Genomic DNA, 23,612 nt, shown 5'->3' with positions numbered 1-23,612 from the left:
TTATATATAACATTAAATTTTTTAATTTATATTTAATGCGCATATAAATTTAGATAATAAATTTTGTGATAATTAATTTTGATATAATAACTAATATGTTTATATATATGAATTTTTATGAAACATGATTTTTATTTAAAATTTATGTGTGTAAAAAAACATTATTAGATCAAAATCAATTGTAATAAGATCAAAAAATATTTATGTTAATAAACATATAATTTTTACTTACAATTTATATATGTAGACAAATTAATTATTAAATCAAAATTAATTATCACAAAAATTTATTATCTAAATTTACATACACATTAAATATATATTAGTAATTTTAGTGTTACATAATGTCGTGCTAATAATATAAAAATACCAGATTCTATTCATATCAATTTTGCAAAAAAGCAAAATAGGAATCACACTAATTTGCTGAGTGTATAAGTAATTATGCTGGGTGTGCATAGCAACAACCCTAGATTGATAATAAATCCATGACTAAAATTGGAAACTGAGATAAGTCAAAACAATTTCAAACAATTCAATGAACTTGCTCAAATGGTATAAATGAGACAATTTCGTTTGTATTTACATATACATATTATAATAAATTAACTTTTCATTATGATTATTGAAATTTTTTTATATTTTTAGCAAACATAATATGTTAATAAGAATTTATAATTAAATTAATTTAAATAACATTTTCATTCCATTTAATAATCTAAATCACATTTCATTTCACCAAATCTAATAATAATAAAATCCAATATCATTCAAATTTATTTATTTCTTCCAAACTCTTTCCCTCGCCGCTGAGACAGAGCTACACTGACACACACATCAGAGTTGGGGGACACACACAGAAACACTCACTCCCGCCAAACCCAAACCCTAATCGAGGGTTTAAGCTCCGATAATAACAAACCACAATCCTCTCTCTCTCTCTGCGTCAATTCTCAACTTCGAATTCGAATCTAACGTGTTTCTTCCACCATGAGTTTCGCGGCGTACAAGATGATGCAGTGCCCCACCGGCATCGACAACTGCGCCGCCGGCTTCCTCACCCACTCCCGCTCCGACTTCGTTCCTCTCCAGCCCGACGACCTCGACGCTGCCGAGTGGTCCTCCCGCCCCCGCCACCACGTTGGCCCCCTCCCCAACCTCGTCGTCACCGCCGCCAACGTCCTCGAAGTCTACGCGGTCCGCCTCCAGGAGGACCAGCAGCCCAAGGATGCCTCCGACGACTCCCGCCGCGGTACCCTCCTCGACGGCATTGCCGGGGCCTCCCTCGAGCTCGAGTGCCACTACAGGTTCCGCCTCTGTCCCCTTGCTGGTTTCTGAAATTTCAATTGTGCTTAGGCTAGCTTATTTGGAAGAAATAATAATATTTTGAGCTGTGGTAGTTGTGTGGATTTGCTGGAATTTAGAATGTGTAGTAACAATAAGGGGTTGGGTCTAGCATAGGGGGTTAGTCTCAATAATGTGGCGAATCACTAACGAGGTTCCGATTCCCGTTGAGAGAGGTGCTCACATTTAGTGTCTATCCACTTGTTCTGGAATCTGAATTGTGATTAGATTATCTTATTTTAAAGAAATAGTAAAAGTAGCGATTACTTTCTCAGAAATGGTCTCGGTTAGACATTTGAGCTGTGGTAGGTGTGTGGATTTGCCGGAATTTAGAATGTGTAGTACCAACAAGGGTTGGGTCTTGCAGAAAGGGTTACTCCTATCAATGTGGCAAACCAAGGTTCAATTTTCAAAAGAGAAAGATGCTCACATTTAGTGTCTGACTATGCTTCAAACATCTTTGTCTCTGTAGGAGTATACCCGGGAGAAATAAAAAAGAAAAAGTGTAGTGAAGAATAGAGTTTTTATTTCTCTTTTTTTTTTTTTCTAATTCTTGTTTGCAATTGATGGTACATTGTGGATGGAGTAGTAGTTAGTGATAATTCTATGTGTTTGGTTAATGGTGCTGGGATGTAGATTTGGTTATTTTCAGCTTTGTTAGTGCAGAATTTACTGAAGGAGTTGAGTGTGGAGCATCTTATGCTGCAATGTAAATCTAATTGTGTTGCTACTGCTGGAGCATATAGTGTAAAATTTGCAAATATTTATGTTTCTTTAAATATTGATTTGCAATTGGTAGGTATATTGTGGATTGAGCTATGGAAATTTCATTAGTGATCACCAAGTGGGTTTTCTTAATGATGCTAGGATATAGATTAGATTGTTTTTAGCTTCTTTTAGCTGTTAAGTTTTCTGATTGACTGCGTGAATTTAGAATGTGAAGTCTGGAAATTTTCTTGTTTTTTTTTTCCAATTAAGTACAGTGTAGATTGATATAAGGGGATTTAGTTAGTGATGATAACATGGGTTTCCTTGATTATAATGGGAATGTGGAAAATGTCCTTGACTACGAACTTCTTTAATCTGTTGGATTTAGTGCTTGATTTTGGCATCTTACCTCACACATACTATTATACACATGACTCAGGTTGCATGGTAATGTTGAAACCATGGCTGTTTTGAGCATTGGAGGTGGTGATGTTTCTAGGAAGAGAGATTCTATCATCTTAACTTTCGCAGATGCAAAGATTTCAGTTCTTGAGTATGATGATTCTATTCACGGACTTCGTACTAGGTGAGTGCATATGAACAAAATATGCTTTTGTTCTGTTAAATTGTGTTCTTAATAGTGTGATATTTGGCTTTGCACTTCTGTGAACTAAAAATTAGAAGAATCATTAAAGGAAAAATAAGCCTTCAATTTTGTTGTGGAGTATGATTAAAAATGTTTTTATCCAACTCTTTTTTATACTTTTTCTACACATTGTATGCTTCTTCATTGATATTGAAATGGTTAGCTACTTAACTGAACTGTAAAGAGGTTGTATTCTATTTGAAATGTTATGAGTGGGGACATTCTAGTTCAACTTGGTAGGATGGGAGACAAGGTGTATTCCTCTATCAAGATGCTGTTGCTCTATTAGAAAGTTGTAATTGTAACTTTTCAATGTGGCTTGTTGAGGGAAATGACTTTAGCATTTTGATGAAAAAAATTCATTTATGAAGGCAGTGAAGTTAAAATGCACTGTAGATAATTATGTCATCTAAATTCTAATTACTGATTTTGCAGGTTTTTTTTTACAGTTATGTTGTGGGATTGGAGGGCTTTGTAGAGTACAAATCGTCCTTTATCCATGCTTTTTCTTTTTTATATTTTTTCTTTGTCTTGTAGATCTCTTGTCCTCATTTGTAGTGCTTTTCTTAATCTGACCTCTTTTGTTTTTAAGAGGAAAGATCAATGAGGGTAGGGGTAGGTATATCAATTAGATGACATTGGAGTTGTTTGTGTTACAGTGTGTTTGGAAACACGTCTTAGGGTGGATAAATCACATCAGTTTTATAAAAGAACGCGGAAGCTACATCACAGAGCTTCTAAACGGATGTGGAGAACTACATCTCGGATGTGTAGTCAAACACACACTTAATCACACCCACCCACATAGAGAGAACTTATCAAGTGGGAATTGTTCTCATGGGAACAACTAATCTTGACCTGATATTGACTGTAATGGATGCATAAGATTAGAATTGAAGAAAAACAATATGACCATTCTATGTATGATTGTATGGTCAAAATTTGTTATTCTCATAATAACAAGCAAGAACAATTCTCACTTGATATGGGGCCATATATGTCATGTTTGTGTGTATGACATAATTCTGGATTTCTGAAGTTAACCAGGTTTAGTCTAGGTTAGGGTATTTTGTTAAGTTTGTTTTACTTGAAGGTGTAAAGATAAAAATGTTTTTATTTTGATGATATTTGACAGCAGTGATATAAGTCTTCTATTGTCTTTTGAAGGGTTGAAATTTGGAATATGTACAGGGCTTGCATAGAGTGAGCTGTTGCCATTTCTTTTTATTTGTTGTTTAGGGTCAGGGGTGTTGAATAATGATATGGCTTAAAACAGTTAGTTCATTGACTTATAGCATGTCAGTTGATAATTAGAAGTCATGTCATTTTACTTCAAACACTTATCTCTTGTCTAAAGGATTTAGCTTACCTGTTGTCTTTAACTGTTTCTTCTACCTTCCAGTTCTTTGCATTGTTTTGAGGGTCCAGAATGGCTTCATCTGAAAAGAGGAAGAGAACAATTTGCAAGAGGACCAGTGGTAAAGATTGATCCTCAAGGCAGGTGTGGTGGAGTTCTTATCTATGATTTGCAAATGATAATACTAAAGGCTACTCAGGTTTATCCTCTATGCCTTTTGAATTTGAAATTCTTTGCAGTATACTATACTACTCATTTACTTTGTAACCTGGTTTTTTGCTGAGCAAAAAAAACTTTGTAACCTGGTTATTAAAAAAATTACTATTCACTAGAAAGAGGAGGGACAGCCTAAGATGCCCAGTCTCTGTACATGTCTATAAAGGGAACTCCCTTGAAACATCCTTTAGTTCCATAACTGCTAGTTCATTCTTTTCATACATTTGCACTAGAAAGTAGGATGTGGATTCAAGTTTCTAAGGAGTCTAGTCATGCAGTTGCTGGTTCTGTTTTAATTTCCTCTCCTTTTCTCCAAATAGGGATAAGTCTGTTTTTGTAAACCTGCTTTGAAAGTCCAAGGTTCCATCCAAGGCAATGCCTTTCATTTGAATTGCTGTAAAAATACAAATGATTTGTTGTGGATTTGCAAACCACACAAAGGTTTCCCTCAATCCCTCCAAATGATTGTGTTTTGAGCCTGTTGATAAACTGATATTATTGATATCATAATAGAAAATGTAATTGGCCAATTGAATCTCTGAGCACTAACAGATACTTATAGTCAGAGACTCTAACAAATTCTTAATTATCTATTATCTCTAATTCTAACAGATTATCTATTGTAACCTAAGAAGCACGGACGTGGCCGTGCAGGGGTGTATCCCGTGTCGGAATTGTGCTGGTTGCGGATTCGGACACAACTCACGTGCGACGCGGTGTCTGAGTTCACTGGACACGGTTGGGCTGCCGGACACGCGCAATTGGATGCGGCCCACCATAGAAAAACATTTACAAAAGTGAACAAACTGCCTCAGCTGTCACGCACGAAATGAACCTTCTTCTTCTCCTTCACATTTCCCGCATTGCAAGCAAACCAAACACCATTGTCAGACCTCTGTCGCCACGCGCAGACCCCGCACTCAGACCATGCCTGACCTCCGTCTCTGTGTGAAGACCAGGAAAATGGAAAATGAAAAAGAAACCTCATGGCCATAGTGAATAGCCTTCATCATGGCATAGCAACTGTCTTTGCCGCCTCTAACGAGTGCCACCACCTTCATCGTCGTTGCCACTTCCATGATTTAGTAGTGTTGCATCTTAGGGCTGCACTTACTGGACAAACAGAGAAGCAGCAGCAGTAAAAACGTTGTGTTTTGATTTCTCTTGCTTGCTGTTGGGCTTCCCTGCCTAGAAATAGAAAGACTAGATTGCTTGTGGTATTTACACCCCCACTACCAATAAATAAAAAATTGCAAGAATGATAATATTTATTATTTAAATGATTATGAAGACATATCTTAGTACTTTTTGTTAGACATATCTCTTGATGCCTCTTAGTAGTTAGTACTTTTTCTCAGATTTATTATCATATGAATATATAAGTTTTATTGTCATGTTTGATCATATTTAAATTTTTGTCATGTTGATATTGATCATATATATATGTGCTCGCCGTGTCCCCGTGTCCCATGGTTTTTATTGTAGGCGTGTCCCTGTGTCCGTGTCATGTCGGAAACCATGTCCGAATCCGTGCTCTTAGATCGTAACTAACTGACAGTTGTACTAACTAACAGGGGTTAACTCTTAACAGATAGAGTTAACTTACAGAGTGTACACTCACAGAGCCTTGGTTTTCTGTACATCAGTGGGCTCTGAGGATGTTTTGGTATCACACCTTCAATTTGCTGATGACACTGTCATGTTCTTAGAACCAAATGCCAATTCTTTTCTTCATTCTCTTTTGATTCTTAGTTTGTTCGAAATTATTTCAGGGTTAAAGATCAACCTTTCTAGTTGTGGATTGGCAGGTATCGATTTGAATTAATCTATCTTTATCCATTTTTGCCTCTTTGGTGGGATTTCAAACACTTATATGGTGACTTACCAATCTGGAGTTCTTGTGGGTGGTGATCCCCTGGCCCAGACCTTTAGGAACCTGCCATTTAAATGATTTCCGTGCAGTTAGACAGCTTGAAGGGTGCTTTCTATTTCCAAATTTCTTTCACTGGTCCGGTTTCTCTGTATAGTATCCCACTGTACTATGTCTCTCTTTTTATGCATACCAGTAGTTATTGCATATTAGAGTTTGAGAGAATCTGAAACTAATTTGGCATTGATCTGAATTAGTAAAAGACAGTTACAGACTTGAGTCATCTCTATATATAAAGTGACTTAACAGAAAACTAACTATAACAGTTACTAACTAACTAGAGTTAGTAACTACACCTAACTGACAACTAACAGTTGACGGAAAGTAAAAGACAATACATTTTACTTAGTGGAGTAAGTATACTCTAATACTCCCCCGCAAGCTCATGGTGGGTGAGTCCTAGCAGAAACAGAGGAATCACACACTGTGAGCTTGGTTTTGTACAATTCAAAGTTGGTAGGAGAAAGAGCCTTAGTAAAGATGTCAGCATATTGATTGAAGGCAGGAACATAAACAACTTGAAAGTAATGAGGGGCTTCTTTGGTAGGGGGCCAATGGGTTTACTAGAGACATCTTTGTTTTTGTTTTTACGTCTCTCTTTGTTTTGTTTGTTGGGAGATTTGCAGTTCCCATGAAGGAGGAGGTTTGGGTCTGGGAAACTTGGTATAGTTTTTGAGAATTTCTTATCCTCTTGCATATGTGTCTCTCCTCTTAAGAAAGTGGGTTTGGGCCTAACTCAATCCCAAAAGCTAGCTCATACTGTGAGGATTGCCCTCCACCTATATACTCTATCTTGCACTATTTCTAGCCAATGTAGGACTTGGATTTTTCCCAATACATCCCTTCACGCCCAACACTTTTGGATTTGGTGTGTGGATAACATGGTGGGTTACCCTTTGAATGAATTTAGCATAAACTTTGATACCGTTTTAGAATGTGGGTTTGGGTCTAACTCAACCCCAAAAGCTAGTTCATAGAGTGAGGGTTGCCTCCCACTTATATACTCTATCTTGACATTATCTCTAGCCAACGTGGGACTTGGGTTTTTCCCAATACACCCTCTCACGCCCAACACTTTTGGGCACGGTGCATGGATAACATGGTGGTGGCCCTTTGAATGGATCTAGGATAGTCTCTGATACCATCTTAAAATGTGAGTTTGGGTCTAACTCAACCCCAAAAGCTAGCGCATAGGGTGAGGGTTGCCCATCACTTATATACTCTATATTATCCTTATCTCATTTTTTTAAAAAAAATAATATCTGTACAGCAGTAAGACATTTATGGTGCAGACATTTTAGGTTTAATATAATTAGGGAAATTGGATGTCCATAGAGGATTTAGGTCTTTCGGAGCAATTTCTCGTGCCATTTTCTTAGAATGTGAATTTGGGCGTAACTCAACCCCAAAAGTTAGCTCAAAGGGTGAGGGTTGCCCCTCACTTGTATACTCTAACTTAGTTTTATTTTTAGCCCATGTGGAACTTGGGTTTTTCCCAATACACCGCCTCACGCCTAGCACTTCTTGGGCTTGATGTGTGGATAACAATGGTGGGTGACCCTTTGGATTAATTTTGGATATACTCTGATACCATCTTAGATTCTTAGAATGTGAATTTGGGCCTAACTCATTTTAGTGGTTTTGGTTGGACTAGGAGTCAAGACAGCAAGATCCATTGCAGTGCGCTATACAAGCAGTTATTTGGTGCTTTTGGTTAGAGAGGAATGCCAGAATTTTTTAGGATAGTCACCTGAACTGTTGTTTACTAATTTTCAATAAGGAAGCTATGACTCAAACAACCATAATACTAATAGTACATTCTCAAGAATCAAGAGATCTTAAAATCAAATACGTTACACATTCTCAATGCAACTAATCGTAAGGAATTTAATGACCCAAGCAACTTCACTGTTTTCAAAATGAAATTACATCGTATAAATTAATACATTAGTCATAATTGTTGCTTCTCATATTGCAGTTGCATTGCATATACTCATGGAGCTATTATATAAAATTTGACCATGAAACTAAAGATCAATGACAAAGACTTTATTGAGCCATAATAATAAATTTTCTTATCCGTGCAGATCTATCACATCCTTCTTTGAATGGTTAACTATATAAAAGATCTTATACATGTATGTCTATTGCTTAAGCTACACCATAGCCATAATGCTCTTAACTGCAAATGTTGTAACCTAGCGTTGCATTCTGTAATCTACCTAACTTCTAAAATCAATTGTGATTCATTTTGTTAGTGTATTTACTCTTGGAAAAATTTCTTTTAGTTTTTTATTCATGTATTATTGTTGTCACTTGTCAGGTTGGTTCTGGTTTAGTTGGGGATGATGATGCCTTTGGATCTTCAGGAGCAGTTGCTGCTCGTATTGAGTCATCTTATATGATAAACCTACGTGACTTGGATATGAGGCATGTAAAAGATTTTACGTTTGTTTATGGTGAGTGTAAGAGAATATTAATATTTATCATATTGTCTCTTAAGTATATATTTCTAAAAATTTTGTTTTTATCTATCCAAATGGCATCGTGTTATCCATGTAGCTGACCTCACTTAGTTAGATAAGACTTTGTTGTTGTTTGACTCTTAAGTATGTATTTATATATGGTAAAAATAAAAATACAAGCTTTCATGAGATGAAATTTGGATTTAGTTTTTGATAAAAATGGAATCATGGTTGTTGCTAGTAACATCAATAATCAATATTAAAAGTTCCTATAAATATATGTGTATTCTTATTTCTCTTTTAATTTTGCGGGGGTGGTGGAGGGGGAAGAAAATGGGGCCTAATTCAAAAGCAACAAAATAAAAGCAAATAGAAACCATCTTTGGCAAACATGTCTCCATCATAATCATATCAGCAGTGATAAGCATGGATAGACTAGAAGGGACATGAAACATCAGATTCAGGAGAAAGTTGCTGGTTCCAGTTGATGAGCCATCCTGCAAATTCATTTCCTTCACAGTTTGATTGACTGAAATTTAGTTCACTACTTCAATCCAGCCATAAGAAATGTGACAAGAAAAAGAGATGGTCTTTGTAACAGAACCTTGCCTTAGCATAACATAAATTTATTCCTGTAAGTTTGAAAGTTCACAGTTGACATTAAAAGAAAATTTAGGGTGCATTTGTATAAACTACTTAATTAAATGTTTATTTAATAAGCTCTTATCACATGATAGCTTATGTCATAAATTTAACCATGAAATTTAGTGAAGTAAGCTGAAGAGAGATTATTTTGATAAAGTTTCATCAAGAAGCATATTGAAAAAAGCTAAAGAAAGCTTATAGGAGTCCTAAGTTATATCCATAAGCTGAAATAAGTTCCATGTAAACTCTTCCAAACACCACTACACCACATCAGTTGTATGCAATACTTGCTCAATATTTGTTTTTGAGAGCAATGATAAATTGTAACATTGAATATCAGGATTTTATTTTTAATGCTAATGAATTTAATTTGTGCATAATAAAATATTTACTGTTGGTTTGGTCAAAATGACATGTTTCTTAAATTTATTTTACTGTTTCTTTATTTGTATCCTTTTTTATTAGTTGAATATAATATAATTAGTAGTGTTGTTTCTGGATCAAAAATTGAATTAACTAATGTTATATTGTATAATCATAATTAAATATAAAAATGTAATAGATTCTGGTTCCACTGCTTTTATTGCATTGCTTGTTTATCTATTTTCTTTGCCTGAAAACATATAATTTACATTAGTTTGTGTTATTTTTGTATTTAACGAGTATTGGGTTTACTTGTTGTATAGGCTATATTGAACCTGTAATGGTGATTTTGCATGAACGTGAGCTCACATGGGCTGGGCGTGTCTCATGGACGCATCACACTTGCATGATATCAGCACTTAGTATCAGCACAACTTTGAAGCAGCATCCACTTATTTGGTCAGCTGTTGTAAGTTCAATGTAGATGCCTAGATGGCACTTCAATGTTATTTTGTTCAAAAGTGGCAATGACAAAAATGGAAGATATTTTACCCCTTCTCCCCTCCCCTCCCTCTCAATATCTAAGATAAGTTGGAGTATTTTAGGTTATGGCTCTGGTTTATTAATCTCCTTATTGACGGTTGCTGTCTATTTCTTTTTTTTATTTAGAATTTTCTTTTCATCTTATAATTTTTAGTTTTGTTTGCTCTTAACTTGTAGGTGAACAAATATAATGTTGCTAAATAGTGGCTATTATATTGTTTAAACAATTTTTGGTTTTGCTGTCTCTTAATTTCTAGGCAAACAAAATTGAATGTGAACAGGGTCTTCCAACATTATAATTACTATAATTACTGGAGAAGGATTTTAACACTCACTATAATTACTGGTCTTCCAACATTAGAGCAGGGTTTCTCAATAGAGCAGGATAGAACATTAGTGCAGATTTCTGTATAACCTAAATGATATTTCAGATTGGTTCAATGAAAACCAAATGTCTTGGGACCAAATCTGGACTGTTAGTTGTATTTTCAGTACCTCTGGTACTCAATTAATATATAATATTATGTTTGCTGATAAAAAAAAAAAATTTGAATGTGAACAATAGTGTCTATTATATTGACTTTTTTTTGTTTAAAAATTTTTTTACTGCCTCTTCCATGTGAGATCTCTTTAGTAACCTGTTAATCAATGTGTGCATGGAGAGATTATATTTATAATAATATTTCCTCCTGGAAATCATTTGTATCTCTCAAGTCCAGCGTCTTTTAACTTCTTCTGATTGTTTTTCCCCTTTTTTCGCTTTAAACTGTTAAATTAAATTTGTGTCCTATTCATGTTGTCAGAATCTTCCCCATGATGCATACAAGCTTCTTGCGGTGCCATCGCCAATAGGTGGCGTTCTTGTAATTGGTGCTAACACTATTCATTATCACAGTCAGGTAAACATGTTGCCTAGGCATAATCATGCAATGTCTTCCTCAGATTCTGTAAATTGAAAAGATATTTAATTGTAGTTTTGTGTGTATTCTTACATTTTACGGTTTTTGGTTTGTAAGAGATAGAGAATAATCTAATTATATAGGTTGTTTTTGCAGTCTGCTTCTTGTGCATTGGCCTTGAACAACTATGCTGTTACACTTGACAGTAGGTGGTGATTCTTTCTCTGTCATGTACTCTTCATATAAAAGGAAATAAAATTCTAGGCTTGGATTTTTACAATTATTTGACATTACCTCTCGCAATTCATGCTCTGATTTGACATCCTCTTATGACACACAATTAATTTCTTCATATTGTATTAGGGTGTTAACATTTATAACCCCAATTACCTTCTTTTTCCTATTTCCAGTCAAGAGATACCAAGATCAAGTTTCAATGTTGAGCTTGATGCTGCCAATGCAACTTGGTTGTTGAGTGATGTGGCCTTGCTGTCAACAAAAACTGGCGAACTGCTATTGCTTATGCTTGTTTATGATGGAAGGTACACCGCTTATCCTTTTTATCTCCCTCATTCTCATTCTTTATGTTGTGGGTCATATGTTCATTTTAGCTGCTTGGGAGGTAGATGCGTAGGTTGAGATTACACTCCAACTGACATATGATAGGAATATGTCTTTAGTTTCAGAAAAAGAAAATCTTGCTATTGTTAGTACTCCAGATAACTATTTTCAGCATTACTTCAATGTTCTGTTTCCTGTTCCTCTCTTTTTGTCATCGTATCATCTCATGCTACTTTTATGAAAGTTGAAGGTGTTTATACTCGATGCTTTATCTGGTTTCTATGCCCAACAGTTATAATTTTTTTGTATCAAAGAAAATTTAGTTTGAGTTTTTAATTTTTAGTCTATAGTAGATGGAAATCTATTTTAACAATTCTGAGTGGGCAACATGATTGAAGAAGAGTAATAGTTGCAGTTTTATCCCCTATTGCAACCATGGAAATCAATTTTAAGAATTCTAGAGTATACAGCATGATTGAAGAAGAGTAAGAGTTGCAGTTTTATCCCCTCTGGCAACCATTGTTGCAGTGCCATGTGCTCAAAACATTACTAAACGCAATTATGATAGAACCTCCTATATACATAAACCAACAAATATTTTTCATTTTCAGGGTTGTACAGAGACTTGATCTTTCCAAGTCAAAAGCTTCAGTTCTGTCATCTGTAAGTTTGAAAATTCTTTCCTTTTTGTTAATGTTGTTATAGATTTGAATCTAACCTTTACAGATTAATTTTTTTTTAATATCTGTAAAAATATGTTAGGGTATTACAACAATTGGAAATTCTCTGTTTTTCCTCGCCAGTCGGTTAGGGGACAGTATGCTGGTGCAATTTTCTTGTGGATCAGGTGTTTCCATGATGTCATCCAATCTAAAAGAAGAGGTATGCAATGGATGTCTTTAAATTCTTTGCTGCTTTCTTTTGATAGCTAATTTTAAAAACAGTAGATGCAAATATGCTATTCAAGTTGAGGGTTGTTTTTTGGTTCTATAAATATTTTCAAGCAAACCTGCTGTTGTCTTATTTTGTTACTTCTGTGTTCTCTATCAGTGAAGTGATTTATAAAATTTTCCCCTGCAATTTTATAGGTTGGTGATATTGAAGTAGATGCTCCATCAAAGAGATTGCGGAGGTCACCTTCTGATGCTTTGCAAGATATGGTTAGTGGTGAGGAGCTCTCCTTGTATGGGTCTGCTACAAATAGAACAGAATCAGCACAGGTAGTGTCTCGATATGGATAGAGGAAAAGCTCAGGAGATAAAGTTGGCATCTAACATCTTTTATTTGTTGATAGACACAAGCCTTCTTGAATTTTCTGTGGTATTTTCTGAACTAGTTAAATAGTTATATTTTTGCTGCAGAAATCCTTCTCGTTTGCAGTGAGGGATTCATTGATTAACGTTGGTCCTTTGAAAGATTTCTCATATGGTTTAAGAATAAATGCTGATGCAAATGCTACAGGGATAGCCAAACAGAGTAACTATGAATTGGTCAGTATTTTTTGGTTGTTAGTTGTTGTTTTAATCTGAGCACTATTACCTTGCTTAGATAGGGAAAACAGGTGGGGGAGTGAAAGAAGCCATTTTACCACCTGCTTATATACTATTAATATTAATATTCCATAATGGTTTGTTTACATTATGTTTATCATTGTTCTGTTTACATTCAATATTTTTTGTTTCACATATATTGAGCTGCCATGCAGGTGTGCTGTTCTGGTCATGGAAAGAATGGTTCTCTGTGTGTTCTGCGGCAATCAATTCGCCCAGAAGTGATTACTGAGGTTTGTCCATGGTTTTCATTGGTGGGACATGTTTAAATATATTAAATATGTTTAATCAGGATGCTTATGTCATAAAATAATACTATTGAAGTTTCTCTTTACATCAATGTACAAAAACTAATGGCACTTTAATTTTTTATATTTTATCAATAACATTTCAATTTTTTATATTATTCAATACAATTTTAAAGAAAATCAAATATTGGATTATGATATACTACTTAAGAGTACTTTCAGCCATCCAGTTGCTTTTAGCAATTTGCTGAATGGTCTAAAAAGAGTCTCTTATGAGTTATTATGAATATGAACCAATTTCCAATTGATAAAAAGGTTGCAAATGGTATGCAACATTCAATAATTTTTTTTGCGTAATGCATAATTTCAGGTTGAACTTCCTGGTTGCAAAGGAATTTGGACTGTGTATCATAAGAGCACACGTTCTCATAATGCTGATTCTTCTAAGATGGCTGATGACGACGATGAGTATCATGCTTACCTTATTATTAGCTTGGAGGCTCGAACTATGGTAATTACTTTCTGTTCAGTTTTGGAAGGATAAGCTATGACTCAAAATGTCTAATAAGTTTTGATTTTACATCTAATGCTATTTGTGGGTAGACTTTCTAGTCAAATAATTTGATGGTAAGAAATTTAAGTGTTACATCAGTGCCTAAACAAAGTAGTAGGGACATAATATCAGGCTCCAAACATGTTTGATCGTTTTCCTTATATAGCTTGCAAGGGGTATATAGTTGCCGATCACATGACATGAGTAACAGTCCCTAATAATACAACATTTCCGAGATAATTCTGAAGTATTTTTATATACTTGTATCTATTGCCACAACTTATTTTTAAACTTCATTAGATTTTTTCATATATTTATTTTTTAATTTTCTTAAATGGAAATTAAAGACTGGTACTCGGAAGCTGACTTACAGGTCTCTACTATGTAAGCAATGTGGCATCTAATCACAGCATCTATCTTTTTCCCTCTGTATTTTATTCACTCACCCTCCAGGTCTTTGTCATGTATATTTTTGTCTCTGTTGGGTGTTGGACTGTTGGCTAAATGCCAGATCGACTTTCTTCGCCCTTTACACTTTAGGATGCAGGACAAATGAGGGTTTACGATTTAACACTTGAAATTTGGGTTTCTATTTAGTGTTGAAAGATTTGGAATTAAAAGTCCACTTGTGTGTTTTTAGGGAAGATCAGTTTTCTGGCAATAGGAGAGGCATTCAATTGGTCTGCCAGTGCCAATGAAATTTGTGTTTTGATATTTATGGTAAATTGAAGGGAAAATCCAATCACAGGCACTGCCAAATACCTTATTTTTGGACAATAGTAGAAAACTAATAAAACAATCCTATGTGATAACAGCGGCACAACAAGCTTCAACATCAAATTTAACTTCAAAAGTTGGCTAGACTGAGGCTTGATTCTTGCTTAGCAGCTCCCCCCATGTGTTATCTCTGTTTCTTTTTAATGTTCTTCATGCTTCTTTGATCCTTATCTTCTATTTTTTCATGGTAGTTCTGTGTGCTTGATTTCTATATTCTGGCACTTCAATGTAATTTCTCACATCACAAATATTGGAAATTAAATTAAGGTAATATATTATTGTTTATTCAAGGAAATTACAATGACATGTTTTTTTGGCCATTTATGATTAGGTACTAGAAACTGCTGATCTTCTTAGTGAGGTTACTGAAAGTGTGGACTATTATGTTCAAGGAAAAACACTTGCTGCAGGGAATTTATTTGGAAGGTGGGTCTTTATTGGTTGGTTATTGATGTTTCTGTAAGAATAAAATTGAATTAGAAGATGGGTTGTTATTTAACTTTCTGTTGTACTTCCTGCTTGTGGATCTTTACCATTTGGCTGGGATTTTATCTGTTTCTTGTCAGTTGTTGATTTTCTATTGTATGGAGCCATGGACTGTTACCACTTGCTGGGGAAACAGAAAGTGTGTTCCATTTATATTCTGTATCTTGATTTACCCTGTTAATTTTCGTATAGTCTAATGTCACATACTTTTCTATTTAGCTATTTAAAATTAAATTATAGAAATATAACTAATGCAGTCCTGGTTTTGTTCGTAGGCGTCGAGTTATCCAAGTCTATGAACGTGGTGCTCGAATTCTAGATGGTTCTTTTATGACCCAAGACGTAAGCTTTGGAGCTTCTAACTCAGAATCTGGTTCTGCATCTGAGAGTGCTATAGCACTTTCTGTTTCTATAGCTGATCCATTTGTCTTACTCAGAATGAGTGATGGAAGTATTCGACTTCTGATTGGAGGTAAATTTTGGTTAGTTATTTTTGTTCAAATAAATTCTATTTATTAACTTTTAAGTTTCTCATTCGTAGTTGTTCTCATAAGCTTTGTCCCTTTGTCGATTAGATGCTTTTGAGCCTTTTCCCCCTTTTTTTGTGATGCCCTTTTTCCCTTTTTCATTTCAATTTGCAGATCCTAGTACCTGCACTATTTCTGTCACTTCTCCAGCTTCATTTGAGAGCTCCAAGGGATCAGTTTCTTCATGTACACTGTACCATGATAAAGGACCCGAGCCTTGGCTGAGGAAAACTAGTACTGATGCATGGCTTTCTACTGGTGTTGGTGAGGCTATTGATGGCACTGATGGTGCTGCTCAGGACCATGGGGATATTTATTGTGTTGTTTGTTTTGATAATGGTAACCTTGAAATATTTGATATCCCCAATTTCAATTGTGTCTTTTCTGTGGAAAATTTTATGTCTGGAAAGAGCCATCTTGTTGATGCTCTGATGAAAGAGGTACTAAAAGATTCTAAACAAGGGGATCGAGATGGAGTGGTCAACCAAGGGAGGAAGGATAATATACCGAATATGAAGGTTGTAGAGTTGGCCATGCAGAGATGGTCTGGGCAGCATAGCCGTCCATTTCTTTTTGGGATTTTGAGTGATGGAACTATTCTTTGTTACCATGCTTACCTTTATGAAAGTCCAGATGGTACTTCTAAAGTTGAGGATTCCGCATCAGCTGGAGGATCCATTGGCCTTAGTAGTACCAATGTTTCCAGGCTTAGAAATTTGAGATTTGTTCGTGTGCCCTTGGATGCATATCCCAGGGAGGATACCTCAAATGGATCACCTTGTCAACAAATTACTATTTTCAAGAATATTGGTAGTTATCAGGGATTCTTCCTATCAGGGTCAAGACCAGCATGGGTTATGGTGTTGAGGGAACGACTTCGTGTTCATCCACAGGTCAGAACAAACCCACCATTATGTGTAATTCTATCTATTAGATATTGAACTTGGTTGTGCTTGTGATATAATTTCTTTCCACGTTTGTTCTTGGGGATACCTGAGTAACATTTTAAAATGTACACCCTTCTTCATTGTAATTAGTATGTTCAAAGAAGTTCTATTTACCAGCTGATTGGACTGCATATCATGCTTGAACCATTATGGGCCAGCCATCACATCGGATGACTGGCCCATGATGGTTCAAACTATGACTGCATTTTTTTCGCTTGATTTTTATATCTAAATGAACACTATGATGCATTTTATTAATATTTTTAATACAGAAGAAATTTGAAAAAAAATCTTACTGTTGTCTTCTGTGTCAGCTATGTGATGGATCTATTGTTGCTTTTACCGTCCTTCACAACGTGAACTGCAATCATGGACTTATATATGTTACATCACAGGTACAGGATGATACTTTGCTTTTATGGATGAATTGTCATAAACTAGACCTGTAATTGTGGCTAATTTTTTCTTTTGGATCTTCTCTATAGGGTGTTTTGAAGATATGTCAGTTGCCTTCTGGCTCAAACTATGACAGCTACTGGCCTGTACAAAAAGTGAGCTTTCTTCTGTACAAACTACGAAATCTAGATTTTTTTACCTGATTTGGTTGGACCTTTTCTAATATTTGTTATCATTCTTAGATTCCACTAAAAGCCACACCACACCAAGTAACATACTTTGCGGAGAAGAACTTATATCCACTTATTGTCTCATTCCCTGTAAGTTTATATTTTTATTTTCAATTTTAATTTTCTAGAAATATTCAAGAGCATGATTGTTAGGCTTACTAGGTTAGAATTCTTACTCAATAATAATTACAAGCATTTCTTGTGGCTGAAGTCTTGAACTTGAACATTTGTCTGAATTTGAATTATCTTATTTTTGGAGCTTTTTTTTTTTTTTTGCAGCTCTTGAAAAAGCTTGACCCAAAAAAGTGATTATTTTGCAAAACTAGATGTCAAATATATTTAATAATCCAAGCATTTGTAATCACATAGGGGGTGTTTGCTTTAGGGTAAAGTTGTGCATTCCCGGGATTATTATACCTGGGAATGCTATTCCCTTGAACATGTGTGTTTAGTATTTAGTAATTTAAGATAAAAAGTTAGAATTTATTTAATTAAAACATTAAAAGTGAAAGAGAAAGGTTGAAGAATCTAGTGAGAATAGGTAGTTATTGTTGACAATAACTTCCATTCCCATGGGAATATCGAATACCACCCCCTCATGGGAATAATAAATGCTTATATTGTGAGAGCATAACTTTCCTTGGAATAAAATATACCCGGGAATATATTATCATAACCTCCTAACAAACATGAGAATATTCATTCCCACCCTCATATTCCTGGGAATAAAAGAAGATAACATGAAAAAAATGCCCCCTTACTTGTGGTACATTACGAGTTATTTCCAACTTTTAAGCTAAGAATTAAACTGGATAAACTAGTATTCCTTATCATAGAAAAAAATTATTTAAGATTTTCTTATGAAGTAACCACTAGTCATTAGTTTGTTAATTTAGTAGCTTATTTTAACCCATCTGTGCTTCATTTCAATATTTGTGATTAAAAGTTGCTGGTTCTTTATATTATTATTTTTGGCCTGGTGCTAAATGTTTTTTTCTTACTTCATTGGATGAATTGTCCTCTTGTTTAGTATTGTAATTTAGAAGGAGCAACTCCATTGATTGCTTTTTAGTTTTTAGTCTTGTTAAGGAAGTGATGACACTTTAATCATTCTCATCAGGTTCTTAAGCCACTAAATCAAGTTATTTCTCTGGTTGACCAAGATTTCAACCATCAAAATGAGAGTCAGAATATGAATCCTGATGAGCAAAACCGCTTTTATCCTATTGATGAATTTGAGGTTCGTATTATGGAGCCAGAAAAGTCTGGTGGCCCTTGGCAAACAAAGGCAACAATACCTATGCAAAGTTCTGAAAATGCCCTTACTGTGAGGATGGTTACTTTACTGGTAATGTTTTTTGCTTTGGCTTTTGAATTGTGGATGCTGATTATTGCTGAACCTTATAAATGAAAATGATCTTTATTGCAGAATACAACCTCAAAAGAAAATGAAACACTTTTAGCCATTGGTACTGCTTATGTGCAAGGAGAGGATGTTGCTGCAAGAGGACGTATCCTCTTGTTCTCTTTGGGGAAAATTACTGATAATCCACAAACTCTGGTATCCTCATGAATGCTTTCTTTTTAAGTGACCAAAAGTGTGTCCCGTTACTCTAAATTTGGGTGATGCCTTTATTTGGACATGATCATAAATATCCTTCTTCTTTACAGGTTTCAGAGGTGTACTCTAAGGAATTAAAAGGTGCTATATCTGCCTTGGCCTCACTTCAAGGCCATCTATTAATAGCATCTGGTCCAAAAATTATTCTGCACAAGTGGAATGGCACTGAGTTGAATGGTATTGCATTTTTTGACGCACCGCCATTACATGTTGTGAGCTTAAACATTGTAAGTGACAGTTCCTTAAATCTTCCATTATGATGAATACAAGGCCACTGAAACAGCATGCTTAATTTAGTTACTTGCTTCTGTGTTCAACCTTCTGAAGTTTCTCTTATTGAATTAAAATTTGTTGGTAGGGTAAAATTAGAAATGTGTTCCTGGTTGTTTTCAAGAGCAATAATCTTTCGATTGGAAACTTGATATAACATGAGAAACTCATATAACTGTATGTTATCAAATGATTAATTGTTTCCCCCACCCCCACCTCTTGATTAATAGCTGTCATCATTTTTGTAGGTAAAGAACTTCATCCTTATTGGCGATATCCATAAAAGCATATACTTTCTTAGTTGGAAAGAGCAGGGTGCTCAATTGAGCTTATTAGCCAAGGATTTTGGTTCTCTCGATTGTTTTGCGACGGAATTTTTGATTGATGGAAGTACTCTTAGTCTCATGGTTTCAGATGATAATAGAAACATCCAGGTTTGTCTTAGGATTACATGGTAATATATTGTTTCCATTTGTTTGTTGTGCTGTGCATTTGCACTTCTTAAAAGATAACAGGTAAAAAAATGAGGTTCTTTTAATTGAAAATTGTGCTCCATTCTTTCTTCTTTCATTAAAGTTCTCAGTTCATATTCTACTAAATTTTATCTATTTTTTTCCTATTAATTTTACCATCATCTTTCAGTTTTTGACTTCATTGCTTTGTTTTTATTGCTCCCAGATTGATGGGGATTATGTGTATACCGTGACTTATTATCTATCTTGAATTTTTTTTTTTTTTTTTTGTTTTGTTTGAGTATTTATGTGTAGTATAAATTATTTAGTTTGTATTATAATATTCAAAATAGTGCCCTTCCCACTTTCACTATCCCTATATAGTGTTTTCAGGGCTAGCCCCTATGCGTCACTGTTCAGGATTGATAACTATGCTTGAATCACTTTCCTTCCTAGTTTTACTAGATTATATGGTGTATTATTTGTAATTTATAATAAAAGGAGATTGATAGAAACCAGGTATCTATTAAGAAATAGGGGTAAACCCCAATTACAAAGATAGGAACACCATAGAACATCGAGGGTCTGCACCTCCTGTTGCCCTAAGGCACCAATTCTCTCACAAATTATAAGATATTTGTCCCTCTCAAGTCTCAACCCCTTTTCTTATTTATAACATGTCTTATTTCATAAGCGTACTAACCTACCTACCTGCCTGACTCCTCACTACCAGACCCTAAAACTAACAGGCATCAAACCAATTTTTCTTGTAAAGGTTTGCATGATGAATCTGCAATATAAATCGTCTATCTCTGATAAACAATTTTTCCAGTTAAAATATAAATCTATAAAACCTACAATGATTATATGCGGTTTGTGAAGGCCCAATCTCCATCATCGATATGGTTGGACTGTATTTGATCTTAGCAACAGCTATAATTGAGTCAGTGTACCCCTATAGGCTGCTGGTAATGTTGGCCAAAGTAGTCGTTTCTCTTGATGTCCCATTTAGAAATAAAGTTCACTAAGGATAGCTTAACCTGAACTTATTCCTTCCCCTCAGTTCTTTCTATATTTATATTTTGGTGTTTGTCCATTTACCTTTTTTTCTCTTGGTTGTAATTGTGACTCAATAATGATTACTAGGATTTCTTATACCCCTACCCTATTTACCTTCTTTCTATTTATACATTCTTTAATCCAACAATCAGGAAAATTGCTTCTTTAATTGAAAACTTGAAAGCTGTATCTGAAGTTATCATTATTGAGTCGTGTTTATTTTTATTTTATTATCTTTTTTGTCAAGACATATAACCTTTGAAATGTCTGGTGAACAGATTTTTTACTATGCACCAAAGATGTCTGAGAGTTGGAAAGGACAGAAGCTTCTTTCAAGAGCTGAATTTCATGTTGGTGCCCATGTGACTAAATTCTTAAGGTTGCAAATGCTATCCACTTCGGATAGAGCTGGTTCAGTTCCAGGCTCAGATAAAACCAATCGTTTTGCCTTATTATTTGGTACCTTGGATGGAAGTATTGGTTGCATTGCACCTCTTGATGAAATCACATTTCGCAGACTGCAGTCTTTGCAGAGAAAACTTGTTGATGCTGTACCCCATGTTGCTGGCCTGAACCCCAGAGCTTTCAGATTATTTCGGTCAAATGGAAAGGCCCATCGGCCAGGCCCTGACAGTATAGTTGATTGCGAGCTGCTATGCCAGTAAGTTTTATCTTCAGCCAGTATTACTGTATGTGGTATTGAGAAATGGATATCAAACTGAGAGTCTTATTAAAAAATTAAAAGAAAAAAGCTGTTATTCGATATATGTATGTTGAAGAATTGTTTGCCTTTTCACAGCAAGAAATTAATGGCCATATAAAATGCATGAACCTTGCATAGTTCCAAACAGAAATTGAATCATAAGTAGTTAATGAACAAAACATAACTCTGCAAGAAAATCTAGGTGAATTTTCTCCACTTAAACATTCTATAATAGTCAATCAGGTGAAAAGCTATACCTTGTGCTTACAGACCTTACCTGTTTCAGATATTTACATTTTTGTCTTTTATATTTCATTAATAATATGCGAGCTCCTTGTTTTGAAACGTAAAATCTGCCTTGGTCTTCTTTGTTACAGTTATGAAATGCTTCCATTGGAGGAACAGCTTGAAATTGCTAACCAGATTGGAACAACTCGATCACAAATTCTGTCAAATCTAAGCGATCTGTCTCTTGGAACAAGCTTCTTGTGAACAGTCATCTTTTGTAGATCAGGGAACAGTGCTGCCCATGTTTCCCAAGCTCTTGGCAGTTATTTATTTTGATGCAATGGCATCTTATTATCACAATTAAATGCTCCACTATGTTGAAGGCTTGGGTAACTGATGAGATCGTAGCCTAACTCTCTTACGGCCCTTGGAAACAGTGAATGCAGACAAACTATGGATAGTGATATCTAAAATTGATTCCAATGTATGTTTCATTGGAAGTAGGGGTGTCTGTTTAATGCTCTAATGGACGAGGTGGATGTAACATGAATTTTGTTCATCTAAAGAAACAAGTAGGAAACTTAACCCCACTAGAAAGCCCGGCCCGGACATTCTTTCTTTTCTGTATGTCAGCATCAAGAAGTTTCTGTAACTTGTAATTATTATTACTTAATACTTTTGTTCGCTCCATAATATGATGGTTTAGTTTCAAATGGTATTTAAATTTGTCATGGGTGTCTGTTGCGGGGGACAGCCATGGATACATGTGTGTGTGCTCAATTTAGTAGTTTTCCATTGAAAAAGGAAAATTAGAAAGACGCTGACCTGAATTTTCAATATTACGAGCATGAGTGAAGTTTTCGGTTTAGTTATTTATGTTTCTATATTTCCAACCAATAATGCTTCTAAAATCTAAATAGTAGCTTTCTATACATAGTGTTCAGATCAAGCCTACAAGGGATCCAATTTCTTTATCGGTCATCAGTCATAATAGCTATCTTATCATACAAATATAACTTGTAATAGGACCTATTATTATTTATGTGGGGTTAATTAAATGTGAGGAAGATTTTAAAAATGGTTTGTGCGATGACAAAATGCCTTTTACCATTATATTGATATATTGATTGGTACAGTTAAGTTTAATAACATACACTTGTACTCCCATGCAAGTTTTGAAGTTTTATTTGCAATCATAATTATGGTCTTAAGGTTGCGATCTTAGACACCTTCACCATCGTAATTGTAATTGTATTTGTCTACAAATTTATCAATTATATCATAAAATACAATTTAAATCATGCTCCCTTGAAACAGAAAACTGAGTTTAAAAATACCATTTCTATCTATCAAAATCTGATTTAGACTTGACCTTAATTCATCAACCGAAAGTCAGTGGCTGCTGATAAGTTAGCATTGATGTCATGCTATAGGAGAAATACATAAATGAGTTGATAGATCTCATGAGGTTACTCCAATGGCAATTCTCAAGAAAAAGCTCTCGCACCCTTTCCTCGATGCTCCTCCCATGTCAGGAAAAAAACAAAATAGGGTCATTGGATGTCACCAATTATGATGTCCATTGTTATGAAGATGAATATTCAATCTCTTTGGAGGTCTAAATTACAAAATCACAGAATTGAATGTTTTGGGCAATGATTCAATGGTTCTGTTGGCGAACTGTTGTGACCAGATACTATATACCTACAATGTAGTAATAGTTACATTATCATTATAACATTTTCTTACAAATCTTTCATAACTTTTTTTTTTCATTTTATCTCCTTTATTACATCACTCATTTTATTACACACTTTTCAACATTTTCTCATATATTTTTGTAACCATGGACATTGAAGTCTCAGCCATTTTGAGTTAATGTCTGTAA

At 34.9% G+C, this 23,612-nt stretch overlaps 1 protein-coding gene across 2 annotated transcripts; it reads left to right on the top strand.

The window, feature by feature from the left end:
* The first annotated feature begins 792 nt into the window (after positions 1 to 792).
* Positions 793 to 22,596, top strand: LOC114368623 (cleavage and polyadenylation specificity factor subunit 1-like). Of its 2 annotated transcripts, XM_028325840.1 has the most exons (26): positions 793 to 1,307; positions 2,492 to 2,638; positions 4,101 to 4,254; positions 8,525 to 8,660; positions 9,998 to 10,143; positions 11,021 to 11,116; positions 11,273 to 11,325; positions 11,527 to 11,658; positions 12,289 to 12,340; positions 12,440 to 12,559; positions 12,766 to 12,897; positions 13,039 to 13,167; positions 13,383 to 13,460; positions 13,846 to 13,986; positions 15,137 to 15,231; positions 15,567 to 15,763; positions 15,933 to 16,711; positions 17,080 to 17,160; positions 17,251 to 17,316; positions 17,404 to 17,481; positions 18,512 to 18,739; positions 18,821 to 18,952; positions 19,063 to 19,239; positions 19,531 to 19,716; positions 21,072 to 21,454; positions 21,874 to 22,596. In XM_028325840.1, exons 1-26 carry the CDS (start codon positions 991 to 993, stop codon positions 21,986 to 21,988), a joined length of 4,350 nt encoding a protein of 1,449 aa, XP_028181641.1. In that variant the 5' UTR covers positions 793 to 990; the 3' UTR covers positions 21,989 to 22,596. The 2 variants fall into 2 exon arrangements, with proteins under 2 accessions (XP_028181641.1, XP_028181642.1); XM_028325841.1 differs by lacking the exons at positions 793 to 1,307; positions 2,492 to 2,638; positions 4,101 to 4,254 and adding an exon at positions 5,083 to 5,488.
* The last annotated feature ends 1,016 nt before the right edge of the window (positions 22,597 to 23,612 follow it).

This window comes from Glycine soja, chromosome 9, assembly GCF_004193775.1.
Source record: "Glycine soja cultivar W05 chromosome 9, ASM419377v2, whole genome shotgun sequence".
NCBI classification, from domain to species: Eukaryota; Viridiplantae; Streptophyta; class Magnoliopsida; order Fabales; family Fabaceae; genus Glycine; species Glycine soja.
This window is presented reverse-complemented; position numbering and strand designations above follow the sequence as displayed.